General features: G+C 40.0%; 1 protein-coding gene across 2 annotated transcripts in view; it reads left to right on the forward strand.

Annotated features, from left to right (window-relative positions):
* The window catches only part of Npsr1 (neuropeptide S receptor 1), a 406,607-nt gene that overhangs the window by 26,022 nt on the left and 361,415 nt on the right, over positions 1 to 19,170 (forward strand). For both annotated transcript variants that reach the window (XM_032911286.1, XM_032911287.1), the window contains exon 2: positions 7,333 to 7,465. In XM_032911286.1, the coding sequence (XP_032767177.1) occupies positions 7,333 to 7,465 (133 nt within the window). The remainder of the gene's footprint in view (positions 1 to 7,332; positions 7,466 to 19,170) is intronic.

Below are 19,170 nucleotides of genomic sequence, written 5' to 3' on the forward strand. Positions count from 1 at the left end.
GAGAGTTCTTAGCCCAGCCTCTTGCTGGTGCTGCAACCCAGGCCCTTAGATTGTTGACTCAAGTAGCTCTTCTGTACAGCCCTGAGCTCCTGGTTTTCTGTTTCACTTCTTGTCCCGGTATCTTGAAACCATTGGCATCTCTTACAGACTAAATTTCTGTGCCATCCCCTTCATTATAGAACCCGAATGAGAAGTGGATCTACTTATCTTTTGTCAGGACAGGGAAGTCCAGCCTTCCTTTACCTCCTCACTCCTGGAGGATAAGATTTGTCTGGCAAGGTTATATCTGAGTGATACAACGTGCATTCTCCCTGTTATGGTGAACACAGCGATGAGCAGACAGCCTTACCTGCCGTACAATGTTAGACATGGTCAACAGCAGTTCATCTTGACCTCAAGTAACCTTTTATGGTATGTCAACAAATGTGGAGAGCAAGTTCATGTAAAGACCAGGAATGTTGAAGTGTGCAAGGCCTTATGAGATATGCCCTTTCCCACGTCTGTGAAGAGCTGCAGTATAGGCAGCAAACAGTATCATTTTCTCTGTTTCTCAATAGTAGCCAAGACATGGAGAGTGACCTTCCCAAAGAGTTGGTACATCTACAGTGTCTGGGGGGATAATGGAGGTGGCTACTGTTGACCCACCCCCCTCCTTAGACTAGGGTTGAAATTAATGTGTTCAAATGTTCAGTGAGTGCAGTTCCTGAAGGATCTCCAGAGGCCTCACATCATCAGATGATAAACAGCCTAATTCTAGAGTCTAGAGACAGAGTGCTAAGTGATGATGATTACCAGGGTAAATCATTTGAAGTTCAAGCCATACACACACACACACACACACACACACACACACACACACACACGTCTCACATACATACATATATTACATACATATATTGTATCTGAATATATGTATGTGTGTACATATGCATAGGTATATATGTGATATTCATATATACCAATATATGTATATATAGAGATATAGATAGATAGATAGATAGATAGATAGATAGATAGATAGATAGATAGATATATCATATGTGTAGATAACTACTTAGTAAATATCCATACTAGGTTCATCCTAAGCAAACTATATTATGAAATTACCTAAGTCATAGCCCACACTTTGAAAAATACTTTTCAAAGGCCTTCAACACACATAACTTCTTGTGGCCATGATCACAGTTCACAAACAATTATTTCTAAGAGATTGTGAATGTCTCTGGTAACTTAGCTTTTTCAGAACACATACGGCAGGGAGGTAACTACAGAAAACCTTGGCAAAAAGACAGCCCACACTGGTGTCCCAGCAGGGTCAGGACCCATCTACCTCTTTAACTACTTCCAGAAGCTGAGCAAGAGTGCCCTGTAGCCCCCTCTGACTTTACAAGGCACATCACTTGCGCAAGGACTCCTTCAAACTTTCCTAAACCACAGCACCTCAACGTGTCACTATATTTCCTGACAGTATAATATAAACAGACTATATTCAGGATATAAACACTTTGTCATCTCCTTGGCCCTCTCATGTATCAGTATTAGTTAGCCAACAAATGTACCATCTAAGCCAAATCAAATCTATCATTCTCCAAGTTGATCTACAGTGTTTAAAGAGAAGTTCTGCCCGATGAAATCCATTGTTCATGCCCCACTGCATGAATACCGCCTGCTGAATAGGAATGTCAGTATGATGCACGGGAGAACCCCTGGCTGTATCAGCTTCTGCCAAGGAGTTGTTTGTCTATCTCTGAGCACCGATTACCTAACAAAACTGAATTTCCCCATTAGAGCCAGAACCGTCCTTTTCAGGATAATAATGTGAGCTCCCTGGGCTTTCTCTATGCACTCATAAAAAGACTACTTTTAAAGTAACAAGTCATCCAGACTTATAACCTCTCTGGTGAGCAAAGGACAAACGACAAGATCTGTGACTTAACAGTTAGGAAGAATGTGATCCTCTAAATGAGAAATGACAAGCACATTGGAAGTAAATTACCAGTTACCTGTACCTTCCAAATTAGCAAAGATCAGCCCTTTGGTTCTTCCATGAATTTCGACTTCCCTTTACCCCTTGACTACCACAGTGCCTGTCCTCATTTACTTTCACAAAGTGATGGTGCCAAGGCTGTGATCTAACCAGAAGAAAGGCCTCCATCTGTTAATCCAGGATGGAATACTGACTTACTGCCTGACGCTTTCTAGGGTTCATGAAAGTGCTGGATTTTTCTTGGACTTCTGGGAACGATAGTCTTGTGGCATATCCTAAGGACTTTTTTTCATCTCTATAGCCTGGCATGAAGGCTAGGCTTTCATATGGCAATCAAGGGGACCTCCACTTCTGTACTGATCAAAAGGAAGTAGTGAGTAAAGCAATTTGACTTCGCTCAACTCATTTCCCAGTGCACTCCATTCCCACAGCCTTATAAGCATCTCAACATTTCATTTTTACATGTGTGTGCATGTATGTGCATGTGGGTGCACATGTGTGTATGTAGACGTGCATGAGTGTGAATATGTACGTGTGTGTGTGTGCATCTGCATGTGCTTGTGTTTTCTATGCCACAGGTAGACATTATTATCTGTCTCACCTTATATTTTTTAAACATTTTATTAATTTATTGAGAATTTTATACGATGTACTTTGAACATATTCAACCCTACCTATAACCAACCTCTCTACCCTCCCCACACTTCCAATGTAACTTTGGGCTTTCTTCTCAGCCCCATTGAGTCTAGTTTGTGTTGTCTGATTAGGCTTTAGGAATGAAGCCTGCTCTGGCATGTGAATAACCTACAGGAATAATATCATTAAAGACAAGTGACTCTTCCTCTTCTGACAGCTATCAAATGCTGGTAGCTCGTCAAATAGTGGTGGGGTTTCATTTCCGCAGCCCCTTTGCATGCTGGAATTTTATCTAGCTTAAATTTCCATAGGGTTCTTTTTTAATACTGGTACAACTGCTAGTGTTCATGTGTGCAGCTGCCCTGCTGTGTCTAGAAAACACTGTCCCCTTGATGTTACCTACCATCTGGCTCTTGCAATCTTTCTGTCCCCCCTTCTGAGAAGATCTCTGAGCTTTGGAAGGATAGAGTATATTACAGAGGTCTCATTTAGGCCTGAGAACTCCACAATCTCTTATTCTCTGCACTGCTGAAGGTCTAAGAGATACTCTACTCTGAGTCTAGCAATAAATCATTAGAAGTCATTTTATACTGTGTCCATGTTGGGTTCTTCCTTACGGCCTTTGGCTTATCTCTTGTCACCTTGTTGACAGTGACAGGTATGGGTTCCATCTCATGGAACGGCCTTAGATTCATAAATATGTGATTGGTTACTTCCGTAGTGTTCATATTGCTCTTCAACAGTGGGACTGTCTTATCTGGCCAATGGTGGTCGTAGTTTGCAGTGTTCAGAACTTAATGAGAGTGATGACATTTCTCCCCCATCATGTGCACAGAACTTTCCAGAACCATGAAATCTATTCAGTAAGGTAGAGTTTCCAAATAAGTGCTATGACTCAAGTATGTGGTGTCTTCAGCTACAGGATAAGCTGATATCAAATGTTTATCTCCAGGTTGAGCAAGAAATGTTCTCTCAAAAGCTAAGATTTTAGAAATGTACCACTGTGATTAGCTTTTACCTGAGTGCTGGGAGTCTACTAAACTCTTTTATTAGACTAATGTATGTATGTTTGTATGTATGTATGCATGTATGCATATATGTATTTGACATGTGTATGTATTTATGTGAATGTTTGTATACAAAGATGTCACAGCACATATGTGGAGATTACAAAGAGCTTTTTGGAGTCAGTTCTTTTCTTCCACCATGTATGACATAGGAATCAAAGTTAGTTTCCCAGATAGCTGAATCTTTCTCATCCTATCAATCCATTTTTAAGTGAAAGAATTTATTTTATAGTGTGAAAGTATCATTTAGACATTTCTCCTGCTCATTAAAAAGAGTACATTGTACAGTATGTTGACTCTAGAAAATAAAAAAGCTAATACACAAACTAACACTATGTATTTGTTTATTCCATGTGTATTTTCAAAGCATTGGCAGGATATACACTATAATCAAAATTATATTTGACTAGAACTATATTTGCATATATATATATATATATATATACATATGAGTGAAGTCTAAAAATTTAGAAAAGAAATCAACAAAGAGACACATGATTCATGAAAGAAAAAAGAAACCTATTATTTTTCTAGATCTAATTTTGTCATGGCTTCTACAAGCTGTGTATTGAAGTAGCAAGAACCATTTTTGCACTATTAAAAAATGTAACATGTGTTATCCCTTTGATGAAGTAGCTGCTATAAAGCTGGGCTTTCAATATGGTTCTTTATAATGGACAGTTGCTAGAATAGAACCAGACACGACTAGTCACTGGATACACTTTTTGCATTGACCCACTTAAGAAAAGTAATTAAAAAAAAACTTGTTCTGGGGAGAGGGCGGTTGTAACCCAAAAGAATTTTTCTGTTTTCTTCTGTTTAAAATTGTATTCCCATAAGTCTGGAAGTGGTGTTTGCCTTTAGCCCCAGCACACTTTAGGTGGAGGGAGGCAGATCTCTAGCAGTGAAGACCAGCATGAGCTTCATACTGAATTCTAGGCCAGCCTGAGATACACAGTGACAACTTTTCTCAAAACAAAACAAGCAAACAAACAGACAAACAAGAAATCAAAACCAAGATTATTATATATTATTTTAATGAGAATGTAAAATCCAATGTGAAACCTCAATGCTTCAGACTAGCTACTCTAACTGTATAGAATTTTATCGAAATGTATGGGCTTTGGATCCACTAATCTGAATGTGTAATTTTTTATTTATAAGTGCTTTACAATAAAGGTTTAATTGTTAGATAAATAAATAAATGAAATGAAAGAGAATTACATAACGTTCTAGTACAGTTTAACATGATATCTAAATTGCTTTGCTATACATAAAGTATGGTTTATAAAACCCCAAACAAAACAAAATTGTGAAAATTTCAGGGAAACATATGAATCTGGGAAGAATTATACAAAATGAGGTGACCCAGACAGACACAAAAATGCACATATCACAGATTCTTCTCCAAGTGGTGAAGCATGTCTTTTTAGTAAGATTTGACTCTATGTGAGAATGGGCATTGGCTATGAAACCATAAAGGCATCCTCATCAGAGCAAGAAGAGCTATTTAGGGAGCAGGCTGTGAGAGGGCAGTGGAACTCATGGAAATGCCTGTGGAAAGCAAGTGCCTGGGGACTGAAAGGCAGAAGTGGGGTCAAGGAAGTGGAAGAGAAGGGAGAAGGGGACTCTACAAAAAGCTCTTGCTTGAAAATGCCATAATGACCCTAATCCTTTGTGTGCCAATTAACAGTAAACAACATTTTAATGATGTTTACCTTGGAATGGGGAGTTGATTAAAACGGAAAGGAAGCCAAAAAGCATATGGTCTGCATTGTTCTGGTTTGTTAAAAAATAATTTATTTTTCAGTTATTATGTAACTCAGATTCATTTCTATGTCAAGCAGTAAATAGTGTTACCGGTGAGCTCAGCAGGCCCAGAGAGTACCAGCCATGGTTCTACAATGAACGGGTTATGACAAGAGTGTGTGGTCCTTACCTCAATGATGCTTCAAGTCTTGAGATTATTTTTTTCTTTGCTTTAGAGTCATGTGAAAGACCATGCACTTTTTCTGTGGTGCTAGGGTTTCAGCCCACCATAGCTCCGTCAGGACTAAGCAAGCCCTTGACCACTGAGTCAAATGCCCATCTCCATAAACGGTTCTTTAAATTTTGAGCTTGGATTTTTTTTCCTGGGATAGCAGCATGCAGTCTGATCTTCTGGGATACTGGGTCAGAAGAGCATAGCACTCAGTGAGCCGCACGGCCATGAAAGGAAGCAGTTGTTTGTGGCCATTTTCAACCAATCCCATATGCCATTTAACACTTTTTTATAAAATAGATGTTATGTTAGATAATAGTGCCAAACTGTGACTTAATTTAACTGAACACAGTTAAGGTTGGCTAAGCCAAACTATGATGTTTGATATGTTAGATAAATTAAATACAATTACAAACTGATATTTTCATCTTTAAAAGGGGTTAATACTCCCATGGGAAGTCCACTCACTGAATGAGGGCTGCCCACACTGTGGAGGCAAATGCCCTTCACTAAAAAGCAAGTGACAGGGCTGGGGATTTAGCTCAGCTGGTAGAGCGCTTACCTAGGAAGCGCAAGGCCCTGGGTTCGGTCCCCAGCTCTGAAAAAAAAAGAACCAAAAAAAAAAAAAAAAAAAAAAGCAAGTGACAATAGGTGCTAATCACATGTATAAAATTACCTGCCTTCGATCTCGATTAGTCTAGTGTTTCCCCAGAAAGCAGCACTGCAGGATCTAGTTAACTAACACAGAATTTAATCAGCATTTGGGATTCTTCTGTTCTTATGCTGAAGCCCTGGTCTGCTCTGCTCTTAAGATGATCTCGCCTAGACCTCTTGGGCTGATTTGGCTTTCATTTCAGGTTTTTGCTGGATTCCTCTTAGCACGCGTTCTGTTCCTTCCTCGCAAGCCTTCCACCGTCTCTCACCTGGAGTCTAGCCTGTTCCAGTACCTCTGTTTATTCTGTGCTGTGGATGTCAAGCAGATAAAAAAATCTCCTTTTGAAGTGATCATGAGAAACTTCTTGTGAGGGACTTGGCATTTTAAGTGAATGGCATCCCCGCTCTTTATTAATTATACATTATTCAGCAGAACTTTAATATTACCATCTCATGAAATTTGTTAAAGGAAGAGAGAGAGCTAACCCATAATCACAGTACCGAAAATAGTCACTGTTAACATTTTAGTGCACATTATTTCTTTCTCTACATGTGTAATTTTGCAAAGTTGTAATCATCCCCAATATACAATTTGATCATATTTCCCACTTAAATATTATAATACATGTATTTTTTAGTATCTCTACTAAGTCTTCACCGCTTCACCTTTCATAGCTGCACAATATTTCACCAAACTGGGTTTGGTTTTGTTGTCTATCTTTTTATATATAAGCACTTTTGCCCATATCTCTGTGACTGTGTTCTTTTGTACACCCTGATCTCTCACATGGACTTAAAATTACTCCCAGGCCAAAGAAGAAGTTTTGTTTGCATCAGTTTCACCGCTGCTGAGGTACAGGAGTCAAGCTTCCCTGGGCGGTTGCTGGTTGGGGGTTAGAACCCATTAGACCACATTCCAGTGCCAAGCGCGGGTGCCTGTGCCATCTGTCCTAGGAAGCGTCCTGGTCCCTTACCTACTCTGTTTCAAGCTACCCTGTGTCTTGCAGACAGAGCAGCTGATAACCCTGTGGGTCCTGTTTGTCTTCACTATTGTGGGAAACTCGGTCGTGCTGTTCTCCACATGGAGAAGAAAAAGAAAGTCCAGAATGACCTTCTTTGTGACTCAGTTGGCCATTACAGGTAAGTAGCTATACAGTACCAGCAGGAAAGAAGAAAGCTGGATGTGAAACTCCTGTGGTGTTAGCAAGTCTGGCAACAATTTCTATGGGGATATAAAAGCCATGTTTGAATATTTCCCTAACACGTTTAGCACATTCAGATGTCCATAAGATTCCATTATGAAAACAACTTCTTATGCTACCAACATGAAAATGCCATTCTCTGTCCTCACAAAAGATCTGTAGGGCTTCATCCGTCCTGTACACAAAGCCTGCCTAGCAATCTAAGGTCATTTTTATCTTATCATCCCACGTAGAGGCATGAGGAAAACATCCTAGAAAATCAACCACAATGACATGACCTATGTTTAATGATAAAATGTGACATCTCCAGTCCTTCGCAGATTAAAATCTATGGACATGACTTTCACAATACAAAGATGTGAAACACTGCTGATTGGGGTAGCACGAAAATGAGCTGATACTCAGGTTCTGGAAGGTGTAATACGGGTGTGGGGAAGGTCATGTCCAGTTTAGAAGTGTGAACATGATGGACCTGGAAGGAGGAGGAAGAAAATATGCTGAGAAAAAAAAACTCCACTTTGAAAGAAAGGTCCGGCCACAATGGTAGAGCAACTCTTTCAACAGGAGAGGAAGAAAACAATGAGGGAAGAACAATGCTCCATAAACCAGGGAGGGAGGGAGGGAGGGGGAGGGAGGGGGAGGAGAGAGAGAGAGAGAGAGAGAGAGAGAGAGAGAGAGAGAGAGAATCAAAAGAGGCTCAGGGGAGGAAGCACAGATCTACAGGACAGAGGGAACGCCAAATGAGGCTCAGAAAAGGACCATGAAGAACTAGACATGGATCTGAGGGATATGCTAGCAAGGTTGATTTAAAGTAGTTTAATTTGGATCAAATTGTGGGAAAAAAGTGTTGTATGTGTTGATAGAAAAGATGGTAAATCTCTAGCAGGGGATGCTCACCACATTTCAATATGCTCAATGTGGGCTACAGAGTTCCACAGCTGCAGTAATGGCACTTCTTGGGATTTTGGCTTTGAGCCACAATTTAAGATATGTCTTAAAGAAAATTGTGTACATTGTATTTCTAAAATAACACTTCAATTATTTTTTGAAAAAAATCATACAATATAGTTTATCCATCTCCACTTTCCTCATCCAACTACCAGTCGATAGCTCACATCTCAAACCACACTGGAAGGAAAAGAGTGCATTTTAACTGACATGAGTCTTCTCAACCTCAGCACCCTGCCACCCCTCACAAGTGATGTATGTACTCCAGGAGGGCCCCACTTCCCCATTCTCCCCAAACAACCACCAAAGGGGAAGCAAGTGTTCCAATGCCCAAGACTTGTGGGGACATCTTATTCAAGCTAGCACATTTGATTTTCTTTTGAGAACTTTGTTTAGTTCCATCCCCCATTTTCACTTGGGTTGTTTGTTTCCTTGAAGTTATTCAAAAATAACTGTTTGTATACTCTAACCGTTAACACTCTCTGAGAGGCATAGCTAGTGAATTTCCAATTCAGTAGACTACGTCTTCCCTCAAGTGATAATGCCCTTTGCTAAGCATATGCTATTTTGTTTTATGTGATTCTACTCACCAGCTGTTGTTCTTAATGCCTGGAATTAATCGATCATGGTGTCTTAGGGAATACTTTTATATTTTGATATTTTTAGAAATATTTCAAGTGGAGAATAATTTTGAACGAGTGAAATATTCCCAGAAGTCTAAGATTGAGTCTCGGGGTTCTAAAACGGGTTGTCTTACAAAAGCTATTGAAAGGACCCCATACACAAGGTGCCATAGCCTCAGAGCCTTTGGTAGCAAAGACGAGAAGACATGAAGATGGAGAGCATTTATAAACAAAAGCAGGCCCCACTGAGGAACCCCACTCTTAAAATCTATATAGATATGATTTCATTCTGCTGCGGCTCCTCCAAGTTTCTGTAACACTAAGCCCCTATTATTTTTGTCTCTGGCTGCCTGTCTCCCTTGATCCTTCCTGTCTCCAATGATCCCTCCTGTCTCTCCTGATCCCTCACGTCTCCCATTTTCCCTCATGTCTCCCATGATCTCTCCTTTTTCCCATGATCTCTCCTTTTTCCCATGATTCCTCCTGTCTTCCATGATCCCTCGTTCTCACCGACATCTCATTTTTCATCAGTTCATGTGACTTTATTGCGTGCAAGCCTAACTAAACACCCATCTCTTCTTTTGTTTTCTTGAACATTACCGGCAGAAACATGAATTTTTAGCGTGAAACGACTTCAGTGAGCATTTTAAGAAACATAATGACATCATTAAAAAGTAAATATCTTAAAATTGTATATGCTATGGCCTTACAACTGTCAGCTGCTACCAGAATGTCTCAATTCTATGTTGTTCCAACTGTGAGTCCTATCTGGACATTTTTAAAATTTCTTTTATTTCTAAACGGCTATTATCTTATATCAAATTTTCTAAGTTTTCTTTGTTTAATTTGAATTTTATTTTTGCCTTATTTTTTACTCCTACCAAAGAAGACTGTTTAGATCCTCTGTTTTCAAAAACAACAGCCATCAGGCTTCCTTATAAAGAGAAAATAAGTTTCTGTCTAAAGAAATAACACCATAGCCAGTTATAATGAGAAACATATTGGCAAACATATGAATTCACATTTTGCTTTAAAAATTCTCCTGGCCAGAAAATAAACCATTCTGAATTATTTTAAATTGTGAGCTTCATGGTTCCAGCTATGAACATACTATGTGGTCTTATTTCAAACAATTTGAACTTGTTATTTTATAACCAATACTATAACCTATGCTAATTAGAACAATGTTTGAACTATTTTACAAGGCATCCATCATTACTGTAGAGAGCTCAGGCTTGAGGTAAACAGAATTAGAGAAAGGATTGAAAGAGCTGAAGGGGCTTGCAACCCCCTAAGAACAACAATGCCAATCAACCAGAGCTTCCAGGGACTAAACCACTACCAAAAGACTATACATGGACTGACCCATGTTTCCAGTTGCATATGTAGCAGAGGATGACCTTTTTGGGCACCAAAGGAAGGAGAAACCTTTGGTCCTGCCAAGGTTGGACTCCCAGTACAGGGGAATATGGGGGGGCAATAAGGGGATGTATAGGGGGAATAATTGTATGGGGGAGGGGAAGGGAAGGAATGAGGGCTTATGGACAGGAAACTGGGAAGGAATAACGTTTGAGATGTCAGTAAAGAAATATATCTAATACAAAATTTAAAAAAAAATAATTTTTAATCCAAAAGAATTGTAAAATGCTGTTCTTAATAATGCAAAAGTCTATAAATTTTTACCTAGCACATATCTATTATATATACTTAATCTAAAGGAAATTAGTTACGAAAGAAGATAAAAATATTAGAATTATTAGCCCAGGTAAGATTGACTTTATCAACATTGTATATAGGCTAAGTAGCCATACCAAAATAACAAGATCATCATAGTATATTTTAAAAATTATCAGCTATAATCTTTTCAGAAAAGATATTACCTTAAATTTAGAGAAGAAAAGCAGAGTAGATCCAATAGTGGATCGCTATTGGTTTGCTTTCCATTATAGTGACAATATACAGTTATCTTATAAAAAGGAGATATTTACTTTGGCTTATGATCTCATATGCTTTGATCCATTGTGAGGGGGCTGTGTTTCTTTTCGGACATTTGATGAGACAGAAAATTATGTTGGGAACATGTGACAGACGAACCCCCAACCTCCTGAAAACCAGAACAGAAATCAAGAAAGAAATGGAGTACCAATGTCCCCTTTAAGGGCACACACCAAGTGGTCTAACATTTGGCTTCTTTAGGAAGTAGGCTCTAATTCTTAAATACCTTATTACCTCACAGGTTAAGAATTAACCTTATACCAGCACGTGGGCTTTGGGAGACATTCAAGGTCCAAATCACAGAGAATAAGAAAAAGGATTAAAATAGTTAATATTGCAGGGTTAAAGGCAAAACAGAGTATGCACTGGGATAATCCTCAGTGATGCCATATCACAGGAGGCTCACAGAAGGCCCCAGAGCTGTAGGTCTGCTGCTGTACACAGCCTGGCATAAGATTCCGAGAATGAGATGAGCTCTGCAACTCACCACCCAAGAAGGCTGGGATGCCTGAGACTGGAAACCCCAAACCCTTTATTTTCCTAGCCATAATGTGATGTGCACTCCTGGGTGTTGGACTTACTTAGATTACTATTTATTTCTTTTTCCCCATTTCTTAATCTTGGAATCAGAATACCTATTGTTGACAAACGTTGCCTGTGTCAACTGCCCAAGTTCACAGCTGCAGGCAAACCCCTTACCCCTTACCCCTACAAACACAAAGACAGAAGTTTGCAGGAAGGAAATGAACATATTACACATGCAATAAAAACAATCAATTATGAGGGCTGAGAGGCATGCTGTGCTGTTTGCCTGGCCACAGTGTTAGCTAACACCAAATGGCATCAATGTGGACCCCTCCAGAGGTGACTGGCTTTCGTTGACTTCACCTGCACATACGGATTAGTGATGTCATCATGGAAGATTTTCTGTCAAAAGAGTCAAGGGTTTAGTTAGTGTTTCTCTCTCTCTCTCTCTCTCTCTCTCTCTCTCTCTCTCTCTCTCTCTCTCCTTCCCCCTTCATTTTATGTCACTCACTATGATACATCAAGAAGTCTATGATCAGATGTTATCACCTGAATTTAGACTTTACAGTTTCTAGACTGTGAGTAAATGAGTCTCTATCCTTTACGAATTATGCAGTCTCAGGTATTTTGTAACAGCAACACCAAAAGACCAAGATAATAAACAGAAACAAACTAGAAGACAACTGTAGAGTTACATTAAATGTTTGTATATTCAGTTCTTGTACTCTTAAGAAAATCTTGTACCCCTATCTTTGTTTTGATATTTGCTTTCGAGGAGCTTATAAAAAGGCAAGAGGGCATCTAATTCCAAGCCTGATCTACTTATCAACCACTTTGCTCATCATTCACAACTATATTATTCTTGAAACAATTCATCGCATATACACTCAGAATTATTTTCTATGTAATTTATTTGCAAAACATTTCCCACCTATGTCGAGCAAAGATTTCTCTCTCAGATGACTTCAGGAGTAGAGCAGGAAATGTGTGAGAGGGACTCAGTGGTGGCCTAATTGACTGCAGTGAGCACCCTGCCTAAGGCATTCAGACCCAGTTTTTCTCAAGGGCTACACTGGCCTGAGGGTAATTCATTAATATACATAGTTAAGAATTGGAAACGGTTGTGTCATTATAAAAGACTGTCTCACAAAGTCTGAGTCTAGTCTACAGTTCACTGGAACCAATATTAAGCTGTAAGGTTGAGCTTGTGTGGAATGGAGGACAGGGATGGAGGACTTAATATTTATTTTCAATGGTTCACAGACTTTGAGGACTTAAAAATGTTTTGTGTACGTTGACAATACCACAGTAAGACTTCTCCATAGTTTTTACTTGTGACTTTTAAAAATAAACCTGAAATACTCCGTGCCTCAGTCACCCTAATGTTAGAAATCAAATAGAGAGGGACATTTTCTACTGACATGAATGGAAGCCTTCATGATAATCATGGGGCCATCTAGGTTAAAGAGAAAAACTCAGATCAGCTCACGTGTGTGTGCGTGTGCGTGTGCGTGTGTGTGTGCGTGTGCGTGTGCGTGTGCGTGTGTGTGTGTGTGTGTGTATTGGGTTTTTCTACATAAATGAGAGAACACTAAGACACTGTACCTGAAAATCAAAGGTAGAGTCAGGGACCTCTGGCTTAACCTCACTCAAAAGTGCTGATGTTAGAAAGTCCCTGCAAAGAACAAGCTTGCCTAAGTACAACTGTCCTTTACAGGTGATTTCCTCTTGGTAACCAGTGGAAGACTTTAATTTAAAGGACTGCTATAGTTACTTCTCTGTTCCTGTGAGAAAATACCATGACCAAGGCAACTTAAAGGAGCAAAGCTTATTTGGGCTGATGGTTTCAGAGGAGTAACAGTTCATCATGGTGGCAAGAAACATACACAATGGTGCGAGCAGGAAGCTGATGATGTCTTCGATCACAGAACAAACGCAGAATAGGAGTGAGAGTCAGATGTGGTTCTTTGAATAGTAATGACCTCCATAAACTCACAATTTGAATGCTTTGTCACCAGGGGTTGGCACTATTAGAAGGTATGGCCTTGTTGGAGTAAATGTGGCTTTGTTGAAAGAAGTATGTCACTGGGACTGGGGTGTGCTTTGAAGTTTCAACTGCTCAAGCCAAGCTGTGTGTGTGTCTCTCTTCCTGTTGCCTGTAGATCCATCCAGATATAGAATTCTCAGCTTTTTCTACACCAATATTTCTGTCTGCATGTTGCCATGCTCCCAGCCATGATTACAAAGGATTAAACCTGTGAACTGTAAACCAACCTCAATTTCAATTGAATGCTTTCCTTTATAAGAGTTGCCATGTTCATGGTATTTCTTTGCAGCAATAGAAACACTAAGACATTGGGCAATAATTTAAACACTCAGAGTTCAGTGAAGTAACTCCTTCAGTAAGCCTCTACTTCCCCAAAGTTCCATAGTCTCCCAAAATGGAACTGCAACTGGGGACCAAGTGATCAAATGCCTGAGCTTCTAGGATACTTGAACCACCATAGATCTGTTCTGGCCACTTCTCCTTTACTAAGTAATACAGTCTATCTTTGAGGAAAGTCAGAGTAGGAACTCAATCATGAACATGAAGTAGAAACTACAAGGGAAGCTTTTTGCTCATGCTTAGCCAACTTTCTTACAAAGTTCAGAGGCACCTTCCAGGGAATCCCCCCCGCCACACACACACACACACACACACACACACACACACACACACACACACACACACACACACGGAATGGACTCTCCTGCATGTATTAATAATCAAGATTATCCCATCCTGAGATGTGCCCATGGGTCAGTCTGAGCTAGGCAATTCCTCAGTTGAGGCTTTCCTTGGGTGACTCGTTTACATTGTTTTAACAATAAAACTAACCAGGGGTTGCCATAACACAAGCAGTGTGGTCTAGATGATTTATATAATGTAATTTGCTGTTCTGCTTCCAATCAAGGGATTGATGAAAACCACCCAAGTGCAGAAAATGAGTTAGTTATTCTGGGAGTAGGTTTTATTGGCAGCACGAGACCAGGCTACCATGGTAAGGGCAGGTGACTAACCTTGTATAAAGTCGTAATAATAGTATTGAACTGTGTCACAAATGCTAGGCTAAACAGTAAGGTGGAAGCAGTGAAACACCAGGGAAAAGGAAGCCCCACACAGAGATAAGGTGGGTTTAGTGAAGACACCAGAACTAAAAGAAAGTAAGGCTGTGCTATGGAAGATGAATACTGGTGTGGTGGTGGGATTGAATGAGATCTGTGGAGTAGGTGCTGAGGTGCTGTGGCAGAATATGGCAGGATCAAACAAGGACACTGGAGAGGAAATTAGACTCTACAAAAGTAGATTCTAGATTCTAGGAAGTCCTCAAAAGTAGTCCTATGCCCTACCGTGATCTAGCCTTGTGTTGTAATATTTAAATTGAAATATGAATGCATCTGTTTCCTCCTCCTTCCAACCCCTCCCAGCCACTGCACCATGAGCCCCTCGCTATTCCCTCTTCGAGTTCGGCACCTCTTTTTCTTTAATTATTATTGTTGCATATGTGAGGGTGTCTCTCTCTCTCTGTGTGTATGTTTACAGCCTGTTGAGCCCATTTTTGTTGGTGGCTTATATATGGTTTCAAGGCTGATGAGCCTATGTTGTAAGCTATGGGGACTTATCCCTGTCTAAGGCTAATTCTGCTTCTTTTAGAAGACAGTATTCTTAGTCTAGGGATGCCTGGCACCCCACAAAATTGTCCTTCTTCCACATCAACAAGTCCGTTGATATTGCCATCATTCCAGTCTTATTTCTAAGACAGAAGGTTTTACAGCACACTTTCTAGTATTCTAGTATTAACAATCTTTCTATTCCCCTTTTCCAAAGTTTTCACTGAGCCATAGATTCTAGAGTTGCGTGTGGATGTATTGTTGGGACTAGACTCCTCACAATCAGTTGGTGTCTGAATTATGTTCAGTATGATTTTCTGTATTTGCTTCCATTTGGTGTAAAGAAATGCTTCTTTGATAAGGGGTAGTAGATATACTTGAGCAAGTATAAGGGTGAAACTCAGAATGTAGCAGGGGATTGTGCTGGTCTAGCCGTGACAGTAGTAGATTCTTTCAAACTACCAATACCTCACTAGCCCCAGGAAGCTGGGTCTGTCTCCAGTACCAGGAATGATTTCTCTCCTGCTAAGGGATCACTGCTGCTAGCATGTGAGTACCACTTATTGCACCTTTATGTACATCCTACCAAGCTGGTAATACCATGTCTCATACATGTTGCAGTTGGACAAGACTTTTTAATTCCTTCCCTTCCTTGGCACTTTTCATAGTACTTTCTGGAACCATAGAAGCTAAAGTGGAGGAAATTAACTTGGAGATAAGAAAAAAGTTTGAATCATCTGAGTCCTGTGTTCTAAATGTGTGGTGTCTTCATCAATAGGAGCCCATCTTCAACCCCTGAAAGGCAACTGAAGGTTACATCAGTAGTTTATATTGTTTTGGAAATTGCTTAAACTACACTTAGTAACACTTTACTGGAAACTTTGTTGGTCTGTGGTTCTTGTAGGGACTATTGTCACCCTGAGTGGCTTAAAATCTCCCTACTTATATTTCTATATAAAGTAATGATTAGTTAAGGATTCTATCAGGCAGTTTTGAGGTGACTTGACCCTTTTCACTCCCTCTCCTACATTTATAGTGAGGGAAATTAAGCCAAGTGAGCTTGCCCTAGGTCACACAGTAATGAGATACAAGAAATGCAAGCTCGGGTACTCCTTCTTCCCATTGTGATCTCTCAATCACTGTGGGCTGTACCTTCCCAGCATGCAGAAGTGTACGTAGGTAGATCCATGGGTGCATGAACTACTTCAGGATAATGGAAGTGGATGTTGCAAAATTGAGAGGATGGTGCCAACATATTTGACAAATGCGTAGGAGTATGCAAGATAGAACATAAGAGTAACTAGGGGCAAAAGAATGTAAGAGCTAAATGTAGAAATCTCAGAAATTGAAAGTGCGATGACTCAGCTAAATTATCTATAGCTGAGCAGCTGCCTGGATCTCCAGCCTGCAGAGTAAGTGTCGGGATTGCTTGGCTGGTGGAGACCTACTCATGAAGGACAGGACACAGGAAGTTCCTGCACCGCCAGTACCTCCCATCTTGGTGTTATTGGTTGAAACAGGTTTTGCTGGAGACATTTCTCTGCATTTTCTCTGTAAACATGCATGCCATGCTTCACATTCATCATCTCCTCCTAGACAGAGGGGCTTTCTGAGAGTCACTGGAAAGGGAAGCATGAGGAGTATGGGGTAGAAAATTACATCCATGTTTTCTCTTGCTGCATCAGATTCCAAGCTCTCCATCATCTACTAAGATGATGCCCTGTGCCTATGAGTATCCAACCCATTAGACAGGGACATTCTCTATGAATTAAAGCCTTGAGATTAGAAAGAACACCATTTTCAGTCCTGTTTACCCCTTACTATTTGTCCTAGAGATCAGTGGGGAAGTGCCAATAGCACAGAAGGCAAGTTTCACACATTTGAAATTGTCCTGATTTCAGGAGCTGGAGAGATGTCTCTACCATTAACAGAACTTACTGCTCTCACAGAATTGCCTAGTTCAATTTCCATTATTTGAGGCAGATGGCACATGACCTCTTGTAACTAAGCTCCAGGAGACTTAAGGCCTTCTGGTACCCCTACATATAAGTGAAAATAAACCATTAAAAAAGTCTCACCTCACTTCTCACTTCACCTCTCAGTAAAGCACACTAAGATTTACAGAGAGGCAAATGATTTTATTTGTTCCTCCCCCTTTTCTCCTCAAAACTTGGAGAAGCACAGGCCTGGAAACATTTTCATTTGCAAATTTACCCAGAGATAACTGGAGACAGTATTCTTTCAAAGAATGTATTCCTCTCAAAACTCTTGTAAACAAAAATGCTCACGAACTCATTCTTTCATGAACATTTTTGACCTGCCAGCATCTTGAGTTAGTCAACTAGATTAAAACTGCAATCAATTTCACTTGGAGAAGTAAACATTTTTATGAATATTTGCCTCCTAATTAGCATTTTGGTGTCTTAATAAACATCATGACAAAAAACAATGGGGAGCAAGGGATTTATGTGGCTTACAGATCTAGTTCAGAGGTCATCACTGAAGGAAGCCAAGGCAAGCAAGAACTCTAGGCAGGAAATTGGAGGCAGGAACTGAGGCAGAAACCATGGAGGAAAGAGCTTAATGGATTGTTATTGATGACTTGCACATTTTGCTTTCTTATACTTTCTCATGGCCACATGGCCAGGAATGGTAGCACCCATAGTGGTCTGAACCCTCCCACATCAACCATTAATCAGAAGGAAACTACTACAGGTAAAGGGAGGAGATTCTCAAGTGAGGTTTCCTCTTCCCAGATGATCTGAGATTGAGTCAAGACAACAGTAAACTGACCATCTTAATTGGTTATACAATGCAAAAAGTGAGGACATCATTTAGGATTCTGGTGATGACTTAAAGGGGTAGTATACATGAGTACCCATTCCAAGGGGAGTCACCTGTTGCTTAGGGATACCAGCTGTGAATGACTTCTGCCATTACTGAAGAACAAGTTCTCTAAAAGGCCTGGATGCCACCAAAGCCTCCCTTCAGTCATCCTGCATGTTTACTTGGGACTTGGCACAGGTTTGTCTTGAATCTTAGTGTGACTGTGGAGATTTCTCATGCAATACATGCCGCAGTGAGTTCAGGACATGCTGCTTCCAAATTCCTAGACTGATTCATATTGATTGTTTTGAACTCAATACAGTTAAAAACCAGAAAACACTGGAGAGGCTTTCTCTAGATCCTTCTTCTCTACCTAAAGATAGATCATCCACCAAGAACCCAATGAATATAAATTCTTCCAAGGCATTTCATTACTCCAAGGGGAAGGAATCTTACCCTGAGAGATCTGGAAGCTGTTGTACCATGCAGCTTTTAATAAACCCAGTTACTGGATAAAAAAGGCAACCTATTTTTCCCCTTATATTATTAAATCAGGTGACATCATTAATGACATAATATTTAAAGAACTGTTTTCAGAACCATTATTAGTGACTCTTCTGAGGAGGGAAATAAGTACAAGCAATTGTAGTGGGGTAAGGCCAATGGACGCTCTTCATTAAAATCTGCTCTGTCAGTCTCCTACTCATAGACCAGTAGCTTTAAGTAACTCTGACAAATATTCTCATTTCTAATTATTCTTTTATTTACTTAGCTGGTAAGTCAGTTGGAGTTAGATCTAGCTACACATACATAAGACACAGATAATGAATGGTGGCTTAAATTTATGTAGATTAATATATTTTTCCTCTGGAAAGGAAGTACAGATCTGGGTAATCCAAGGCTCTTGATATGTTTTCTTCTAATTGGGGACCCAGACATTTTTACATACATTATCCTCAAGGCTGGTTCATAGTATCGAAGGGTACTGACTTAAGACAGTTGCTAGAAGTTCTGCCTATTCATGTCCAAATCCCTGTCAACAGAAGACAAAAGGAAGAGCGAAGGGATTCTTGTG

This window comes from Rattus rattus, chromosome 8 (genome assembly GCF_011064425.1).
Source record: "Rattus rattus isolate New Zealand chromosome 8, Rrattus_CSIRO_v1, whole genome shotgun sequence".
Taxonomy (NCBI): domain Eukaryota; kingdom Metazoa; phylum Chordata; class Mammalia; order Rodentia; family Muridae; genus Rattus; species Rattus rattus.